Source organism: Pieris brassicae, chromosome 1 (genome assembly GCF_905147105.1).
Source record: "Pieris brassicae chromosome 1, ilPieBrab1.1, whole genome shotgun sequence".
Taxonomy (NCBI): domain Eukaryota; kingdom Metazoa; phylum Arthropoda; class Insecta; order Lepidoptera; family Pieridae; genus Pieris; species Pieris brassicae.
In genome coordinates this window covers 2,965,259-2,987,858 of record NC_059665.1, presented here as the reverse complement: position 1 = coordinate 2,987,858, position 22,600 = coordinate 2,965,259, and the positions used below count along the sequence as shown (strand labels likewise).

Below are 22,600 nucleotides of genomic sequence, written 5' to 3'. Positions count from 1 at the left end.
ACAATTAAATTGAGAAAAAATACTTAAACAAGATCTCTTAGCTAGCATACGTTTTATATTTAAACAAATGATTGACTTGTACGTAATGATATATTTCTTAAAGCGTTACTCATCAGAAAATTTATCATTTTAAAAGGCTGGCAACGAACTTATGAGTAAGAGAGAGAGGCTCTTTGAATATCCATAGGTTTGCCGTTTGATCCGGTTTGATTACCACAATTTCCAACTACTCTAGTTGTATTTAATATTATAAATTATCCTTAAAACAATTGATAGTATTTTGTCATAATATTACAAGGCAGGCATTCAATTAAGAGAGTGCATTACCTTATAATAGTTTTCTTTATAGGGATGTAACTACCTACGTCCCAATAACGTTGGCTTGTACCAAAATACTATTCGCAAGATAATTTCTAGAATTACCGTGAATAGAATTAGAATTTATTAATTTGAGTACCTCCCCTTGTTCTATGACCTGAAATTTTGACTGTTACATAACAATCAAGCCTAGAATCTTCAGATTCACTGTACGAGACCGAATTATACAATCATCTTTTATAGACAATACTCGTTGGAAAAAAACGCTAACAATCTGTTCCATATCATTGTAATACGTCTGTTAACAAATCATTGTTTTGTATCAATGGTTTTCTTCCTGCAAATTTTACAAAGACTTGAATCTCTGCTATACAAACAATAAACCTTTCTTTTGTATTTCAGTAAACTAATTATAGTTATTTGATAACATTAAAACAATTCATTAATTTCCATCTGACAAAAATTAAAGAAACAATAAGTTTCTCGACCTCGCGTCCAGAGGGTTCCTAGAAATTTACCAATTAAAGATATCCAGAATTCTGTCTATCCATGGAATGTATCCAGTTGAGAGATTAAGGATAACTAGGGACTTCCTCCAATCTCTCAAGTCCAACTTAACATTTAAACCACAGCCAAGAATATTGCACCAAATAATTATATAAAATAATTATTTGAAATCAGCCTTATAACTTTAAATAATCTGACCCGGATTTGGAGTGGAGGCCCCTGGTCCCAAAAAAAATTCCAAATAAAATGAAGGAACATAAAAATATCTATATAAAAAGAAAAGTTGTTTACGAATCGGAAATTAAAACATTTTTTTTTTCGAATCTAGTGGTTATCCCCTCTTTTATGGAGGCCCCGGGGCCGAACTGACTGACTTTCAACTACTACAAAAAATCTAGTCAAGGTTTCGGAACCTTATTGATTTTGTCGCTATTCGAGAGAGTTTAATAAATTGTAGTTATAATGATTTTGTGTCCTAAAATACTATATATATACTGTCTCACCGTAGTAAGTGAGTAGGTATAGGCGATTATAAATACTTTTTAAGTCGGTCTGATAACAGACTAATGATACTGAATCATCAGTCGTATATAGTATATACAGATAAACCTATTTCTCTATAGTCTCTTATCCCTGAAGTCGTAGATTTTAGTATGCCTTAGATCCAAACATCAAGGGCATGTGTCAACCCAATCACCTACGTGTCTATAAATGATCACGAAACAGATACACGAATCTCAGGCCTATGCCTAAAATGTAATAGCATTGTCATCATCACGGTTTTTTTTAAATTATATTGTACAATACAATAAACACTTCATGTATTATATATACAGATCAAAGTAAACAACAGATGAAAAAGGTCTTATTAAGAACGGTGTAACAAGGACAAATATTGGCTACAACTGTTTTTATAAAAAATATATATTTAGTGAACATGATAAACACAAATACAAGTAAATATTTTAACTTCAGACAGCCAATACAATTTAATTCATAGACATACCAACATATTACAGAATCGCTTTCCGGACCTTAACCTTACTGAAGAAGATCTCAAAAATGCTGAAAAAGAACTTGACGAGTTGATCAAGGAAGACAAGAAGTCTGAAGAGAACACCGATGAGGAAAAAAAAGAAAAATAATTTTGTTATAAGAGTCAAATGTTTGGTTAAGTTTAAGTATGTAATTTCTTATTCATGTTTTTTTATGTTTGGGCAGCCAACATATTAGTACATATGAATTAGAAAACGTAAAACCAAAGTAAAATTAACATAAAAATGTGTTCGTGTACACCCGTAAGTGAAACTTCTTTAAGACCTTATTTTTCAAAAAATTATCTACTATATGCAACTTTACAGAAATTGATTAAATAAAGTTAAATAAGATAAAGTTTAACAAAAGGCTTTTATTATCATAGACATGAATACATTCATTTTACCTTATTACTACTAAGATTATTACAGAATTTCACTAATTGTAATATAATTATTACTATCATTGTTATCATTATTATATACTGTTGTTATTAATGGCTTCGAATCTCTTCGAATCAACAATGGTAGGGACAAGAAAAAGATTGCGCGTAACGTAAAAATGTGACGCGTAACCCAAAAATGTGACGATAATTTACGCTGATGAAGTTTCACTTCAAAACCAGGTGTTTGAAATATTTCTCTATTAACTTAATATTACTCTTTAAAATCTTTATTTACCTAATTGTACGTAAATTTAATTGTGTAATCCGTCAGTATAAAATAAATAAAATTCAAATTATGGCTATGTTCCAACCATTGAAAGATTTAACGGCTAAAATACTTTTATCCGTATTAAAGATTCATCAATAAAAATAGAAAAGACAGATGCCATTATCAAGAGCTAAATTAGGTAAGTACCTAGAGCAAATAAAAGCTGATGACAGCACATTTATTTACTTACAGTTACATTTTATAACTTTTTCAGCTGCTATAAAATACTGCATATTTATATATACTTGTCCTTACACCTAATACAATGCCACACATACGTGTCATAAAAGTTATCAAACAGATGATAATTGTTGTATAATTAATATATTTTAGTATATGTTAAACAGGTAGCAATGCCGTTATCTCTATATAACAATTGTAAAGGCGAAAAAAGAAATAGAAGTGAACAGCCACTTGAGACATTCTTAATTACAAAAGCGTATAGCAATCCATAGCTTCTTGTAGAGTTCTCAGTTCTCTACTACATAATTTAGTACCTTTCACGGGTACCACTTACTTAGTACCGCAATTGCAGCAAAGATGGCGCGCAAACAAACTGAATTCGCAAACCGGCCTAACGTGTGGGGACGAGCTTTCACCCCAAGCTTAATTTTATTGATCGAACCATTCACAACGCTCTCTTAAATAATTTTACAAGCCGTTTTTGGTGTTTTATTTATCTATAAATGCATTGCAATAAACTCATTCCTCGTTGATAGTCAATAGATAGCTTATCAAGTGAATAAACAACGCGAAACAATACTAGGCAGTTGTTAGTACGTATCGTTGTGTGTCAGGCGTGTCGTGATCAATTGTACGTGACATGCGATAAATAGCTATTATCCATGAGAGAAGGTGCCGTTATTCTGATGAGGGGAACCTGCTAAGTGGTTAACATGACGAGATCCAGTTACCGGCCACTGGTACCGCGCTCGTCAAATAATTCCTTGGACAACCGGGAAATTGGGTGAGTGTAATCAATAATAAAAAAAATACTAATCCTTATATCCTAAACGCCTTATACTTAGTAGCCATACCTGGTTTATGAATTATACATATCGATTATGTAGATCTATTACAATTAACATATTCAATGTAAAACATTTTAATTAGCTTGATAAGTATATTTTGCAAATGCGTAATTTATTGTTATCATATTTGGGTAAATGCAACACATATCTGTTCGTAGAAACTCCTCTCAATGTCCAATACACGTTTCTTTGTCAATAAGTACATTGCTATCTGTGAGGCGATAAACGAAATATTCCATATTCAGATAAATAAGAGAATAATGTGCATTCAATAATTATTTACAATAGTAGAAACTTATATTGTAATTTGCTAATTAAAAATATGATAAACATTTATAATATACTAAGTCGATACATTATAATATAGATTATAAATGCATCGCGTATGTTTTGTGCCTTCGTCGAATGTCGGGACAGGTTTTTAATCAGTTGTATTAATTAATGTGATCGTTAAAAGGCATACTTAATTTCACCTAAAAGGCAAGCTCAAAGTATAAAAGGCATGGGTCTACTTTAAAACTGTATATCAAATTTATGTGTCATCGCATATGTCAGATCAGCATTTCATATATTAATTATTTCCTTGAAAACTGTTGATTTTCAAAATTATATAGACACCTTGATTTACGAGAAATCACACAATGAGACTCGCCTTTATGGACGTAATTGAAAACACTTGACAAGATATGGTCATGATATGGATATGAACTCCTTGGTCACCTTAAATGATATTATGAAACTTACTATCATAAAACAACAATAGCGAGTCAAAGGTGAGACAAAAGACTCCGTTTCATTACTGATACAGTTAGCGCTTTATATTTATAAGAACTATCTTATTACACTCAGTGGAGCTATAGCTGTTTCTGTGTCTTGCATTTATGCAGCAGTTTCGTTATCAATAAAATTAGCATTATGTAGTCGATTTTAAAAGTTATAAGCGTAAGCCATTTCAGTACAGAAACAATTGTTCTACATTTCATAAGCCGTGCTCTTTGTTATAATTATTTGTATTTTTTTTTTGTCTTATGCGTAATTTTCCAAATAATGTAAAGGATTTCCGTCCGCTGTCATGTCCGTATATAACTATTCTTCTGTAGTAGGATGTAGTGGGTCTGTTGTAGGATGCCAATACTCTAACTTTATATTTTATTTCTTACAGTTTGTACTAAAGTGATACGTATTATATAAATAAATGAGCAAGTGTATGCTCATAGAAAGAATTTGCAAGGTTTCGGATTCATTCCCGACTTTCTTCCGAAATTATTTCCGTTTACGTGATAATAATATTACAACAGTTATATATAAAATAATAAAACTTTAATATACACAAATGTTTGGTCCATAAAAAAATAATTTATTTTCGCAGAAAAATCTATTTACTAAATCAGTGTTGAAAAGATTAAAATTAGAGCCAAGGTAATGCGGAACCAATACTGTATCAGAAGCCTTATCAATGCGACACTCACCTAGATAATAGCAATTAATGGTACTGCAATAATATGATTCACGTGTTGATAAGCTGCTTTGTACAGTAGGATTGGTTATTTAGTTATGTTAACTCAAAGCACCGAGAAAAAGGCATACAAAAGGAAGCTCCTTCATACCTTTGACATAAGAAATATCATAAATTTGACAAAAAATTTAACGCCGTCGAGTTTGTAGAAATTTTATCGATAAAATTTAGTATTGCGCGTTCTGTAACTGCACTGTAACATTTTTTATACAAACACTGACATACCTTTTGTACGTTAATAAACGGCATATATAAATTATTAAACCAAAAAAAACATTTTCAGACGATAGACGATTACGTGTGCCTTCACCTATTTTGTAATAAAAAGCGAATGTATTTACATATGTGGCAAGAATCAAACCATATTGACATTCCCTATTTGACGACGCTAAAGTATTGACTTACATCGTCGTCATGACAGCTTGCTGAGGGGCAATTTAAAACCCCGGATTCTGGAGACCTGCCAAAAGGTAGATGCCGAGTTCAGGTCACGGCTACTACGCTACGACAATCAATATTTGTATTTTGGGAGCTACGAGTTCGTACTACGTGCAAGATTTCTATGCATTACACGAGTCACTAATCTTATTTTATAGATCATAATTCATTCACGATCTAAAACCACTACCCGTTAGTTCACGTATACGAGCAGCAGTTTTTAACGCTCACCACCATTATGTGGAACCAGTTGGACACTGAAGTATTTCCGAACCAATTTGACTTAGGGTCCTTCAAGAAACGAGCGTACCAATTCTTATAAGACCGACAGCGCTTTAGCATTGAGAGTGTCCACAGGCGACGGTATCATTAACATCAGTTCTATAAAAACGTCAATAAGGTCATTGAGGGTCCATTTTTGATACCTCGAAAGTATTGACTTTCCATAGATTTTGTATTGCAACTACACGGAATTTGATTCCAACGATGCATGGTCTTCCGTCTATTTCCAAACAAAAACATATCCTTACTTTTCTATAATTCTTTTTAATGATCTATTCTAACGTATGGTTCAAGCTAAGGCATCATCTGTCTGCATAGATTTAAACAATCCCCGAACTCTTCTGAAAAATCCACACTCCATAAGTCATATTATAATTAGTATGCTAAAATTTTTACATAATGTCGCCACATAAGACCACTAGGTACACATGTATTTTTAGTTTCCTAATTTAGTAAATTTCAGCCGTTCAGAATGCCAAAATCTGACGCATTCGTTCTCGATTTGGCACCAAACTATTACACCATAAATTCGTAATTTTTACGTATTGTTTACATATTAGAAACGCTTGAAGTAGTTTTAGTTATTCGATGTTTTGAGTTCTTTATAATAAAAGGATCAACTACTTTTTGATAAAGACAATAATAAACTAAATGATATGTGATTTGGAGCCTAGGTAGAATATGATAAAACATGTTCTTTATAATATATGTACAATAATTATACATTAGAAGCATATCATTTTGGAAAACAGAGAACATAAAGAAGATTTTATTTATGTTGCAAAAAAACAGATCCGTAAATAAAACTTTAAGGATATCATTGTGAAGCATTATTACATAACTTGTAGATCATAGCATTTGAGGTCACATATTCATGAAAAGATAAACATTCTAATTGCACCTCTTCTATCAAATGACGCTTTCATTTATATCAGTTTTTTATATAAAATAATAAACAGATGAGTAATTAAAACTGTGTATAAAAAATCAACTTCTTAAGTTTCTGCGGAAAACAAACAAGCAAAATCAACAAACAACAAAATCACAGGGGCAACCTAATAATTTACTAGATCCGTGCTAATGAAATTTGTTTATAAATGAATTATATATTCCTTCGTAGTCAAGTCGTAATGTGTTATATAACGTTAATTGAATTCTAGTTTCCTGCTACACAACTTAAAGAGAAAGTTACTACGTATTTATCACAAGCTTTCCATTAGTTCAATTTCCTTAATGTCATAATACTAAAGAACTGCATTAGGATTAATTACAATAAGATTGAAGAGATATAACGCAAAGGTTTAATATTTATACCCAACTGAGGAATGTTGGATGTTAAGAAAATGTTCAATGTGAAAGTTTTTTTAAAGTTAGTTTCGTTAGTGTTATTTATGTATCAATAGTAGATGTAATGTCGTTGGGTCGTCTGTAAGTAAGGAGTTCTTCTGATTAATACCTGCAGCTGAGTTTCATTATCAAATGTCCAGGCAGAATATGAAATTCCATTCGTCACCACCTCAATTTACGTCGTTCCACAACTGAGCGTTTTTAGGCAGTTTTTAAAAATAAAATAACCTTAACGGAGCAAACACTAAGCACCATCTTAGCTGGTGCACTTTTTGTCCGAATCAATTTTAATTTCACTTGAAAGCGGGTCTGAAGCTACCGATGCAAACTAGCATTTAAATCCTTATTCTAGTGAGAAATTTTACAGTATAGAATTGTAATATACTTAAAGAATTATCCTTATATTCATAAATACAATGAAATTTCACATTTTTTCAAATTGTGGGAGCACGTACTAAAAACGAGTGTATTTGACTAGATCTGTGTTACTACGACACATACCATACAGGTAACTTATTCGCAGAATAACAAATTGTATGTCTAACTTCAGCAACGTTCTGTGGCCGTATTTAGAACTAAAGGAAAGCATTCCGTCCTTCAAACAGGATTTGAGTATACCAAATGTGCGGACAATTTTCGCGCACTGATGTTTATATAATACTAGCAGACCAGACATACTTTGTCCTGTCTTAACTATGAATAATAATTTCGAATTGGTATAATAACTAAAACATATTTCAAAAACAAAGTGTTTATTATTACCATATCATTATTTTTGTTTTTGTTTTTCTGGCGCGTATATAAATAGTTTTGTTGTTATGCCGACACGGGAACAGGAGACATAATAACTGGCCAAGTATAATGCCACAAATAATTATTTTATTTGTATTTTATCAATATTATAATCGGAGCATTTATTTTAAACGATATTTATTTTTCTCACATCCTCTTTGACGATATTTGCATCACATATTCTGTGAACATTTTGACGTTTGACATAACACGCCATAAAGTTACATGAAAAAAATTTGAATCGTAAAGGGGCTATGCACTGACAAAAAAATTCATATCGTAACAAAAGTATTCTTATTTTTTTTTAAATTATCGAAATCTATCCAGCCGTTCACGTGTGATGCCGTGACCAAGGGAAATAAAGATTCATTTTTATATATTACATGTCTATGTAAATTGTCAAACTATCGAAATGTTTGTTGTAAGATTTGTAATTAGTAGCAAATACAATGTATATTCCTCGTGCTATTATTATCAAATTGACCTTTGATGAATAGTTCAATAACCTCTAAGATAAACAATTATCATAATATTAGAATGTTATCTAATGTCAGTCAGACTTAAGACTTTTTAGTAAGTACAATATCAAAGTGTGTTTGTGTGAATAAATGTGACGTTCATTTATTATTTAAAATAATAAAGCATATGTAGAAATACAACTCCTATAATAATTAAATATTCTGTAACTTCCTAATGGGGCAGTGTGGGGTGTGCCCTACAACTACCTAGTTGCGTACCTACGCACAATCTCTCTTTAGAAGGGAAATTTTCTCTGCATTTCAAAGAAAGATGACTGGACCACAGTTATATTTTACACTTTTGAATATAAATCATTAGCATCGCTCATTAAAAGGCTCTTCTGGAGTCCAGATTTGTTTAAAAAAGTTGGTATTACTGACGTCGACTTTTAGGACACCCTGTATAACCATATCTATCATTTAAGACAGATTACTAACGTATAACATTAATTATTCCTGATTTGGTACAAATCCAAATCGCCTACGTTAAATTAGTAATTGGAAGATAGAAAATTATGATTCATACCTACCTACTCAATATCACCTAGATACATAACTCATGCCACCTAAGACTCGAAATCTGTATACAAATTTTCTATATAACAGGGGTCAAATGGGCAGAAGGCTCATCTTATATTAAGTGACACGGACACTCACATTGTCAGAAGACTCGCAAGTACGTTGCTGGCCTTTTAAGTATCGGTATTCTCTTTTTCTCAAGGAGATATTTATATTATTTGTACTATTTTAGTTGAAAAACAAACTTCTGCGTATCTACATTGACTCATGACTAAATTGTGTGAAAAAGAAAGTTCGAATTCCTGCCTTAAAATGTATTATTCCTGCTTTATTACTTTAGCATTTATTTTTTACGTGTCCTTCTCGATATTGAATCTGTGCCTATCTATAACTATCTGTGCCAGGTTTCACTCGCGTTAATTCGATCGCGGCTGACTTTTCTTGATTAATGCGCTGTGCAATAAAAAAAATATCGATCACAATTGTTGATCAAACGCATTATATTCGTTTTTTCATAATAAACACATATTATTTATTCACAACTCTAAAATCACAATATTTATTTCTACACTTTATTACAAACCTGAAAAACTAATTATCTTCTGAGAAGACAATTTTGGTCGAAATCTTGGCACTGCACCAAAAACTGTGATATCATATTTTTTTAGTTTTTCATGCATTGTTTTATCTTGATTCATGATTTTAATTCAATTTAAATATAATAACAGCGTTGGCCAAGTGGTTAAGCTTACATTACATAAACCTAAGTTCGTATAAGCAAGCCACTGAACAAAAAAAAACTAAAAACGTGAGATAAAGCACAATATACAAAATCTAAATATATCAGATGTAGAAAGCCGACGAACACTTCTAACAAATACAAGTAATCTAATTACAATTCATGTACGCATGTTTTAATCGTGATCTCTTGAAGAATAATTACCACCCGCAATAAACCATACTTCCTAACTTTATTACTCCAGCTACAATTATAGAACCTCAACATGAGCCTTATGACATCACAAATGAACAAAATATATTGGTTTTTTACCAAAAAAGCTTAAATATAAGTTACATATAAAGCAACAGGACGTTGCACCACTAGAATTTTTGTCATGACCAACACCGAAATACAGTTTTTTTTTTGTTATACTGTGCTGTAATTTACCCTTTTTAATTATCATTATGTTCTTTGATTGAAAAAGTATATTTCAGCGCTGACCGGCTATTTATAGCAATTCCATGAACCAGAGAGTCCATTAATACAAAGTTCGGCCTTTTGAACATGCTCATTACTCATAAATTAAGTTAAAACATTACTTCATATTCAGCGTTCTCCTATAAATCATTTAATGTGACTTCTATATTGTATTTATAGTGTATTTTAAACTATATGTATAATAAAGTAAATAAATAATATTACAAACGATATTGATACGCTTGAATTTCAATACAAATTTTCAAAACTTAAAAATAATCACAAAGTAAACGTGCATTTTATGTTCGCTCGCATAAATATAAATTGTTGAAACATTATTTATATTTATAAAAGTCGGTATCATTGAACATTTTTTCTTTCGTATAAGCCTTCATTTAGATTGAATCTAAAAATAGAAGCAGAGAGCACTTTCTACTGAAAAGCTTTCATTTTCCACAGGTATCGTATAGGAAAAGTAAAAAAATGTGGAAATATTTTGTCTAAAAAGTTTTTATGTTTACTATCTCGAAAACGGGTTTTTATACATTAATTATTAAAGCTAGTTGGTATTGTTTACATAGAACTGAGGGCTAGGCTCACCTGATAAGCGCCGCCTATCAACTCTCTGCCGGAAGGTTCGCGAATGCAACGCATTCGGGCTTTTGAGAATTGATACACATTCTTGGAGGACAGTGTATCCTGTATTCCTGAATTTCATTATATTTAATCTGTATGAGTATAAGGATCACATTTCTGTACCATTCCGAAACAATTATTATGCTATGGGTGAAACGCCATAGTCGATTAATATTTATTTATGTATATCTAACCTTATCTAAAAAAATACTATTTAAACTATTACTAGTGTTTTAAATTCCCGCCGATTTTAATTTCTTTATTGTAAGAAAACAGTAAATACATCACAAGAGAAACATTAAAAAATATTCAATTTGCGTCCAAGTACAAATCTTGTCTATGGACCCAAATAGCCTAAATATTGTATATCTGTCATCGCTTGAAACGTTTTTTTTATTGAAAATGACATATGTCAAATTGACGGTTAACGTAAATGACGTTTATCCAGAGTAATAACAATTGTTTCGGAATGGTACAGGAATCTGATCATTATACCCATAAAGATAAATAATGTTATTTAACAGATTATATTAAATTACATGACCACAATGATGATATAATTATATATCTAAACCGCAATTCAAAGAATCATTGTAGTATTAACCAGTTTGATGTAAAAGGACTTCCTATAAATCAATAATAAGTATAATCTAATGACGTTAGTGACCTAACGTGGGAACTAAGGAAACAGAAAAAGAAAATTATCTTATAAACTTCATCTATCTATACTAATATTGTTAACAGGAAACATTTATGATTTTGTATCTATGTTTCTAATGTTTTCAAACAAAAACTACTGGGCCGATTGCAAAAATTATTTCATCATTAGGAAGCTGCAAAAAGGTGTCATCGCGTGCACTGTGGAAACCATTTATGATAAAGCAAAAAAATGTTGTTCAGGTCTCGAGACCCTTGGTCCGCGGGGTACTAGCGCCAGAAGTCTTTTTAAGGGATAGCAAAAAGGTTCGATATCACAGGAGATCGAAGAGCTGGCAGCTACCTTGGACAAAGAATTAATTAAAGGGGGAACACTGCCAGTATCTTCGGAACCTTGCCTAAAGGCACTTTTAATAATATATTTTAGTTAAAATATATATAAGTTTTTTTTGTATATTCATTTACTTATAAATTACATAGCTGTAAATGTTTTATTAATAATTTTAAATAAACTTGTAGCTACAGTATTATCGCAATTGTATCCTATCCCAAGTTGGAACTCCAAAACATGAAATTATTTTGCAGCCACCAAACAGAACTACGTCAAATGTGTATAGGGAAGTTCTACCATAAATCTTTTCTCTAATATTATTCTAGAAAGTTTTGCATTTTGAATTTTTGTTTTTATTTCTAACTATAATAATCAAGCTACGAGTTGGAGTGATCAAAACAATTATTTCACTACTTACTTGAAACATTCTACGTACGTATTTAATAATTATTAGATATACCAGTATATTAGTTGTATAGTTAAATCTGTATATTGACAAGATTATGAATGTAAGTGTGTGTTTAATAATCTGAATGGAAGAAATTAAAAATTAAATAAAATAAAACTTTTATGAAAACAAAAATATCTATTGTCCGCCTTGGTCGACTTTCCACTACCACTAGACTGATATCGAAGCGAGTGGAACTGCGGGGCATTGCTAGTAGCACAATATAAATTGATCAAGAAGCTTTAGAACAATTCTACCGCATATCAGGCTTCAGATCTCATATGGGGCTAAACAAACTTTTTGCTCGGTATACAATTGAATTTTGTTTTTATTGTTTCGTCTTTGTTTCAATCATAAAAGAAGCTTAAAGGCACAAGTGTGGGACCCGCATGTCAACGTAACGTCAAATACTACTTTAGTTTCAGATTGTTAGACAAACAATTTTATAGGACTAATTATAAATATGATTAAGAAATATGTGTTAAAATAATCGGTTATATGATGAATGTTGGATTCCTAAAAACATTTTTCTTTCCCGTACGAACGACCCGAAACCACGACTTTAGGATTATAAATCGCTGAGATGCTTATATAAAAGGATGGTATTTACGTCACAATCATTCCGCATATAAATAGCAGCTCACATGGGGCAGAGGTCATTCACCTTTCATATCTCAAATCAGAATTGTACTAATAATATGCGTTAATTAAGTCGTATAGTCACGTGTGGGACGTATACTATAATTATCCACAAATGGAACAACGTATACATAAATTTGTTTAATTCTGATCTACATTATTGTTAATATTAAATTAACTTGAAAGTCATGCTTTCAAAGTTACTGTAACAACTGTAAGTCGATATTTTTTCACCATATATTTATTTGAATACAAGCACGAAAACAAGAGTTTATTGAACTGCCAAGATATTCCACAAATAATGTAACTGCATTGAATTTGTAAGTGTTATATTTGAATCGAAACTGTACAATTATTTGATTGAATTTGATACGCAAATGCATGTTCTAAGCAATAAAGAAAGAACAAAAATATTTATATTAGGTATTACATATGAAATTGGCGTCTTGTATGGGAGGAACAAAAAGTCGAATATTTTTAAATATAATATATTTAATTAATCAAAGTATGAACCATTGTTTTCAATGCACTTTTACCATCTCATAGGTAGTTCATTGATCCCTTTACTAAAAAAAACCAGTCGGACGGGAATCAATAAAATCTGTGAAGGCGATTTGGACTGCCCCATCAGAGTTAAATTTTTTCCCTTGCAAGAAGTTGTCCAAATTTCGAAAAAAATGGTAATCTGTTGGAGCAAGGTCCGGGGAGTACGGAGGATGTCTTAGACATTCCAATTGAAGCTCTTCTAATTTGGTAGCTGTCTGTTGTGCAGTGTGTGGTCTAGCGTTGTCGTTACGTAGCAGTGGCGTGGAGCGATTGACCAGCCTAGGTTGTTTAGCCGCTAGCTTTTCCATCATGGTTTGCAATTGCTGACAATAGACATTAGCCGTAATAGTCTTGCCAGATTTGAGAAAACTGCAATGAACAATACCTAGTCCACCAAACGCTTACAAGTAACTTTTTTGGGGTTAATTTTCGCTTGGGGCAGGATTTGGCTGGCTAGCCAGGATCCAACCATTGCGCTGGGCGCTTCCGATTATCGTAAAGGCTCCATTTTTCATCAGAGGTAATGATTCGGTTTAAAATACCTTCATTATTGTGCCGGTTCAGTAATGTAACGCAGCAGTCGACGCGCGTTTGCCGGTTTGCTTCAGTCAATCCGTGAGGTACCCACCTTTCAAGCTTTTTGATCTTCCCAATTTGCTTCAAGTGAATTAAAACAGTTTTATCACTAACACCGCAGCCAGCAGATAACTCGGACGTGTTTTGCGATGGATCCGCTTCCACAATAGCCTTCAATACTTCATTATCAACTTGGGTCTCAGGCCGTCCACGGGGCTTGTTCTGCAGGTTGAAATTTCCAGAACGAAAACGTTGGAACTAAAACCGAACTGTGTTTTCTTTTGCAACATGACCGCCATACACATCATTCACCCTTCGAGTCGTTTCCGCAGCAGTAGTGCCACGGCGGAACTCGTACTCGTAAATAATGCGATACTTTAAGTTTTCCATTCTGTAAAATAAGTGACGCAAACAGAAAAAAAAACAGAAGAAAAACACAAATGAATGACGGTCATCGAAGCAAAAATACATGAGTAAATAGCTTTACAAATTTGAATTTGAAATTCCTAACCAAATAGGAGGTATTTGAGGTTGAGGTTAAGTGGCCAGTACGACAAAACGCCAACTTCATATGTAAGGACATAATATATCATCAAACTCGAAATGGGCTTGTAACTAGGGTTTATAATACTGTCTTACTTGATGAAGGTCTTAAGATAAACGTTAATAAGATTAAAACCTTTTAAGTTCACGCTATATAATATTTACTTAATGTTTGACCGTGAATCAAACTTAGATTTACTACAGACTGCAGAACATAATACTGTAAGTGCTCGAGGATGACATTAGGTTATCCTGAGGTGGGCTATCCGATGTGAGCACGGAAGTGACATCACACATCAGTAAGTGACACGTGACGCGGGTCTCGCCGGCCAGCGGGCTTCGATTTGATAAATATCATAAGGATATTTCCAGATTTGTCGTCACCCTGGCCCGCCAAGACACCAAGCCCACCAGACCTAGGTTAAGTAAATAAAGTTTATTTTTAGGAAAGTGAAGATTGAATACCCAATCCGTTTGCCGTGCAGCTTAGCTTCGGCCACAGATCTGCCTGATCGCGTACCTAATAGGCCTATGAATAAAATAAAAAATACTGTATGTGTTACGTTACGATGATACGTTTTTACATTAAAACCCACTGAGTTTTACATTATATATATTAAATTAGTCATATGTCCTCCATCCAAAAATCCACATACCAAATTTACTTCAGAACACTGATTCAGTTATATTTTTATTGAACTTATCACAACTATAAGAGTGAATCAGCTGTTAATGTTTGAGTAGACTTTAAAGAGCCTGTGCTCAAATTTGTATATCGATTTTTAAACATTTATTTTAAAATTGGTTTGGTTTTAGGCCATTAACGCATTTCTGGAGTGGGCATGTATGAGATACCTAGCTAACCGTTAGTTTTATACTACTTTTTTATAACTAAATTGGAAGAGAACTATAAGTTAAAGTCTATCTGAAAACAGTATAACAAAGCAATTAAAGGCTTAAAAGAGTTAATAACTATTTGGCTCATAGTAAGTAGTTTGTGTATTCACTTAATACTAGAAAACTTATAACATAATTTACAACAGCGTAGAGCTTTTTAAATGAAATTAACTTCAAAATACAAAACCGGACTACCAAACGCAGTACGGACGCACACTCCTAGACCTCGACTTTAAAGCTGTGGAGAAAGGGTTGAACCATTGTGCAAATAGTTAAACACAGTATATACGGAAAGAAAACCCTTGTGCCCCAATTAAATGGAACGTTATACGTAAATAATCTCGAGGATCCACAATATTTAGCGTATTGCGAACCCTCATTATCAACTTTTTATTTGAAGGCAGAAGCTGTATTGAGAACCTTATCCTTAATTATAACTCATTATTTGAGCAAATTTTAATGAACTTATCTCTCTTTAAGAAGAGGATATACCTAACATATGGACTTTAGTGTTTCCATCGATATTAACACTGCAATCTAATAAAACAATATCAAAATGAATATATATTAGTTATAATATCAAGAAGGGAAGAATATCTAAACTGTTACAAAATAAGTCGCATTAATTGACAGATGTAAAACTCGAAGTAGGTAATCTGAATTTCTTTTGGACTGTCTATACCAGTGTGTCCCTACATGGGACTCAAGCCTCTCAGGTCCGCCTGAGATGGGGGCTGTTTGAAAATTTATTAAAATTATTTCAGATTTGAATTTCAGTTTTTCATTATATGTTTTGAAAATTTACTGAATCTCATTAACGACTTCTTCCTAAAACCTATCATTAAGTTTTTTTAAGTGAAACTTCTTTATCGGCTTTGGAAAAAAAATTACCGCCACATTTTTCGGTTACGAGCCATCTTTTTCTTGACCCTACCACGGTTGATTCGAAGTCATTGATAACAAAAATATATAATAACGATAACAATGATAGTAATAATTCTATTACAATTAATTAAATTCTTGAATAATAGTAAATAATTAGTAGTAAGAAGGTAAAATGAAATAATTGTATTATTTGTCTTAAAAGCTTTTTGTTAAGCTTTATCATATTTAACTTTATATAACCAATTTGTGTAAAGTTGCATATAGTAGATAATTTTTTGAAGAATAAGGTCATAAAGAAGTTTCACTTCTTACGTATGTAGTACACACACACATTTTTTATATTAAAAATTGTGAATGTTAAAAGGGGGGCACAAGGATTTTAGAAAGGGTAAGGTGAAGAAAGGCACAACATAGGTGGAAAACGCTGGTTTATTTGAAACAGCCTTATAGAACATTTTGCAATTTACAAATACAACATAGAATTAAATGTATTATTAGATTTATAACACGTGCCATCTGCCTCTATGGGACCAAACACGTGATACTGCACACGCCATTAGAATATAGATGAGTCATTCTATCTCTGCTTCAGGTAGAATTTTAAATTCTACTAAATAAACTACTTTGATGCAAAGGGAACGTTGTTGTTGAAATAATTATTCTATTTACCTAAGATATGAAATCAATTTTCAAAGTTAATTTTTTGAGCTGTCAAGAATTTACTCGCCTAACAGGTGTTATTTTTCTTGATTCTACTTGCACCTTTTGTTAAATCTTCATAATATCTCACACAGCAGCAAGCGACCTAAGGAGATGGATTCAAAACAACGAAATCAGCTTGATACGGATTATGAAAAGTCTATCAAAATTATTTTGATCTTTATAATGAACGCTATAAGTACTAAATTATAAGAAATGTTTACATCAAATAGAATCAAAGTAGTTCACTCGTCCAAAACGCGTTAATATTTATTTTTGCTCCACTTTGTAGAAGCAACAATCAATTATCATCATGATCAGTTTCTTTTGGAAGTAACACGGATGTTTATAGTTCATTCACTAACCAGAATTTTGTGTTTAGTAAAATGAAGGCGTGGTCACTGAAAATTACGATTACTGGTTATCGTCAAAGTCCAGTCATACTTTTCAACGTAATTTGGTAAGATATAAAAGTGGTTTCGTCTTTGCAGGGCTGAACTTTTATTTATTGCACTATTTGGAAATAAATATGGCCTATGTTACGCACGGGTAATTATGGGGATAGAATTTTCAAGTCTGGTACTTAGTTAGTTCTTATTCGTTCTTCTTTTAGTGCATCTCCATTACTGGAGGTTAGCCATCAGTTAGTCAAAGCATGTCTTGTCCTGTGCCAGTCGCAATATCCGTCAACTCCCTAACGTTGCGATGTCATAATTTCTTCCTTCCACAAACACGCCGTTTACCTCAGAGTTTACCCATCTTTCGTACGTACTTTTAATGTTCTGTATAAGTTTTTTCGACATTCAAAATCGTTTAAGAAAATTCTCGTTAGAGACCTTCTTCGTAGCATCGTCTTGTTCGTTACAAACATACCATTCCCGCTTTATGAAATTTTCTTATTTATTTTTGTAGTCATAGTCATATAATCTTAATTTTGACAGCTCAACCGAATCGATTTTCCATACAATTTGTGTAGTTTGGAAATACTAATACTAATACAGCGCTGGTAAATTTTGTAAGATAATGTTACAATCGTCGTTTTTATTGTATATAGGCCACATTATGAAGTCATCAAATTGGTTTGCTGTGCACTAGCCGTGACTGGCACAAATGTGGTGTGCTTTTTCCCTGTCAAAATGGGTCTTTAAAAAATTAAAACCATAACAATTTTCTACCTTTATTCTCCAATAAGTCCCAAAGCCTGTGAGAAATTTCGTATTGTCGCAGGTTCGAGCAAATCTGCTAAAAGTAGTTTGCTAGCAATAGTATTAGCGTAGATACTCGTCTATCCTGTATATTTCCTAAGGGACGAGGAGAAACAGCTTTTCACAAACTTCGATCCTGCCAGACACCTTTCACCACTTTCTCATGAAAATTATCTTACTATTGCATTTCTCTTTATATCTTAAATATAAAATGATTACACTTACGAAACTGCTCGGTACTTTTAATAAAATAAAAAAATTGAAAACCAGTCTTTTTTTAGAATAATAATGATGTAGTGTTATTTTTATAAATTACTAATGTAACTCCGTCGCTTAGTTTATCCGTTTAATAAAACCAGTGTTTGCTCTAGTAGCACATGAATTGTTTTTCTTTAAAGTCCCATAATTCCTCAATGGTACACAGAGATTTTTGTCGTGGGTTTCAAACCCGTACCGCATTATATGTCATGGCGGAGTAAACTTGAAGAACACAATAAAAAGTTATAAACTCATACAACGAAAAGAATATGTTGTCAATTTTTGAGGCGGAATTTTTACTTTAGGTATTATACTAAATTACTAGCAAACAAACCTAGACAGAAAAACTTAAATTTAAGGCTAAAACCAAGGGTTTAGCGCAACGATAAACACATAAGAGGAGTTGTTTATCGGAGTATAAATACGTAAATATATAATAATATTCATCCACATCTTTAACATTTATATATATAAATACAACTTCAAAGATGCGGCCTCTTGGCCGGGGGAAGGCCTCCTCCAACTTTTCCCACCGTAATTAATTTTGTGTCATCGTCATACAATTTCTGCCAGCTTCCCTCTCGATCCCGGCGGCGCATTGCCCTATTGGTCTCCATTTGTTCCTTTTTCCTGATGGACCAGTCCATTCAGTTACTGTTTCAGACCATCTGGCTATGTGGCCTGCCCATCCCCATTAAAGTTTTAGGGCATGTTGTTCAGCATCATTTTTGTTTTTCTGCGAATATATTTACTTTTATGTTAGTCGCGTTATTGAATTCCGAGAATACTCTTTTCTATCTCACGCTGGCGTTCTTATTTTGGCTTTTATTTTGTTTTAGGATATCCAAGATTATGCTCCATATGTGTAAATATATATTTCCCGGTAAATAAGCCAGTGATTAAATGCGCAGAAGAAGTTTTTAGTTCATGCCAAATGTACATGCGCGGTCACTCCCCACCACGCAAATTCGGCTCAGTTACGTGCTATGATAAAAGAAATAATCTCACAGATAAGGCAGTAAACTAACGTATAAAAATTAATAATCCACACCTGCAGCTGTGGGGCAGGTCTTTCCACTAATTGCCTATTTGTAGCTTAAAATACAAAAGCGCTTCTAAAAAGCCAATTATTTTTGACATTTGAAAAGCATGATGATGAATTTTTAACGTATTATGATGATCAATCATTCATTTAAGTAGATATGGAGACACCTTTCTGTATTCGTCAATTGTCTTTAGTCTTTTACTTATAGTTTTTATTATAGTTATCAGCTGTCTTTTAAGTTCAGGCAACTAGTTTCATTGTAATCATACGCTAGAATTGCTCCAACGCATATGGTTACCAGCAATGCCGCTCAGGTAGTTCGTAAACATTTACTAAACCATAAAAAAATTATAAGGTTTCGCATTAAGATAAAACAATTAAGGCACGAGATAAAAGTGATATTTAGTTTACGATAACATGTATTTGATATAAAATTCATTACTTCTTTAATATTTAGTGGCCTCCTACATGAGCTTTGAACTTAGTGTATGTTAACACTAAATTTAAAGCATAAAAACGACTCCGGAAGAGTCATTATGTTTATTTAATCTGTTCACGAACTGCGACACTGACCGCATTACGTATACGCTCTGCAGCATCCACGTCTACTTTCTATCTCTTGCACTTGCTAAGAATATAGTAGTGTCCACATCTAAATGTAGACTCTATTATCCTGTTATAAAAGCTAAAATCGATTGTCGAGTATTTAGGGCGCGCTTACATCGGATGCCGATGTATTTTGAGCTGGGCAGACTCGGCAGTCGCGCGTCGCTCAGCGCCGCAAGTGAGCGTGCTGAAATCTCTTTGTGTTGAAGAATTTTAATACTTGTGCAGTGATAAATATGACTGGATTGAATAAAAGCGCGTGTGTGCGTTGAAGTGCGATGCACTTGCGGGCTCTCCTGTCTCTGGATCGTAGAGTCGGCATGAAGGGTCAACCGGTTTGGTAAGAACACCAGTTATGAATACTGATTAGAAAGCATCTCCTAAGCCACTGTAATTGAATGTTTTTAACCAAGCTTTAAAGCTTTAATAAATCGTCTCTTCGTGTTTGTAAATTATAGAGGAAGCCATTATTTAAAAATATCCAGATCTTTTCATCTGAGTAGTTTATTCATGGACATTATTTTTTATACTATATATAATAATAATACGATGAGACGAATGTTAATTGCTGTTTGAAGTAACATAGTTACCAATTTTATTACAAAATATTACATACAAAACTCATTAAAAGTATCGTTGCGATAAACAACGCGCGTGTCAATCTTAGTGAAAACTATTCGTTTTCACATTTTGCGTAATCATCAAACAAAAACATTGTGATGAACTGATTCCGGTGTTAAACCATCTGTGGAACAATGAAAATACATTCACGTATAAAATAACTGAACTATTTACAAACACGTGGTGCATTTGTTCAAGATATAGAAGAGCTTCGCATTTTTAAACTAGGATATTTTGTGTATAGCCCATACAATATTTGTATATAAATCAACCGATAGACATGGAAGTTGGCGTGATGTTACTCTTTCACCCAAATGTTTATGACTTAAATGACTCGCGCAAAGTCTCGTACAATATCAAAGATTTAAACTCTTTTCAAATAAGACATTTTAGTTTCTTTAAGATATATTGAAAGGTTATAAAGCGTCTTATATGATTCATTAGTATATTTTATACATCGAATTGGGGAAAGTTGGGCCAAATATAATTTTGAAAAAATATAGGATCTTCTTGAGATATATTTCACATACAATACACAATCATTAGCTTTAATATTCCCTGTTACCCGATTATAACGGTTGTCAAGTAACTAAGCCCCAGATCGTCAAGTTGTCAGATACATTAGACATGATGCATTAAATATAAAGATATGAGTCGACCGCTACACCGTTTAGCACAAGATCAAAATCTATTATATTTTTTTACAAAGGTTTACTAATAGTATTGTTATACTGTCTAACGGATAACTTCCTGATTCGGTTTTTTAAAGGTAAAACTGTAATAAGCTTGCTGGCACGGTGATAACGGATGACAGTGTAAAAATACCATCTAAGGCTCAGAGCACATAAAGGCAGTATTTTGTGAATATAATCTGTTCGTTTTTCGAATCCTTGATTGTGTCTTTATCTTGGAAATTTTCTCGACTATCGAGTAAACAAGGCTGCGTCGTAATATCTTTGGAGCCGACGGACGCCAACATGTAGTCTGAGCAAACTTTCCCGGGAACGTGTTGACAAAGTCGTCATTTGATAAGTTTACCTTTTACATTTTATGAGGGCTATATTCGAGACACATTCTTGAAGTTATTTATTAATTTGTTGACACACTCGCACTGCATACTTATGAACTCATATAACAAATAATGCTTAAGGTAACGGCTATGTCTCTGCAGTCGTTAACCATTAAGGATCTGTTACTATATCAATGTTTTGCGAGAGTAGAAAATCTTTGAAATTTTCAAATTTTGTCAACCTCTATAAATCTGAAGGTGTTAGTTAGATAGTTGTTGCGTAAACATCAGTGAATTTTCCAATTTCTTATTGGCGTGATATATCTTTCACAACATAAATTTGTAATAAATAGCTTACAGCATACGTCTTAAAAAACATTGTCTGTTTTGATGAAATACGGTGAAAATTACTCCGGTCGAATCCTCATTCTTGTGAATTCTTTATATTAGAATTGGGTTAATGTTATGCTGTAGGAATGAATGGCCATTATGGTGTATTATCTGAATACCAGGTCGTTGTTCCCGCATACTTTGACCAAGTTCCTTTAACAATGGCTTGAAGTCGGCCTATTATGGATAATAGCTCGAGTTGGTTATTACAAAATCAACGGAATGTACTTAGTGTTTAATAATATACAGTATCTAAGATTCCACTTGTAGGTTAAAAATACACAGATATTATGAAAGTTTTGTTGTTATAAAATCAGTATTGATGCACAAACTATGACAGCGCTTTACGTGATACCTTTTCAGACGATATAATTAATGTATTGAGCTCATTAATT

The 22,600-nt window shown here is 32.7% G+C and overlaps 1 protein-coding gene across 2 annotated transcripts in view; it reads left to right on the top strand.

Annotated features, from left to right (window-relative positions):
- Positions 1–3,225: 3,225 nt before the first annotated feature.
- LOC123709905 overlaps positions 3,226–22,600 on the top strand; it is a 49,494-nt gene continuing 30,119 nt past the window's right edge. Inside the window, exon 1 of one of the 2 annotated variants that reach the window (XM_045661511.1) lies at positions 3,226–3,540. In XM_045661511.1, the coding sequence (XP_045517467.1) occupies positions 3,470–3,540 (71 nt within the window). In that variant the 5' untranslated portion in view covers positions 3,226–3,469. Of the gene's footprint in view, positions 3,541–20,338; positions 20,526–22,600 lie in introns of those variants that run through there. The other variant, XM_045661519.1, reaches the window with a different exon arrangement.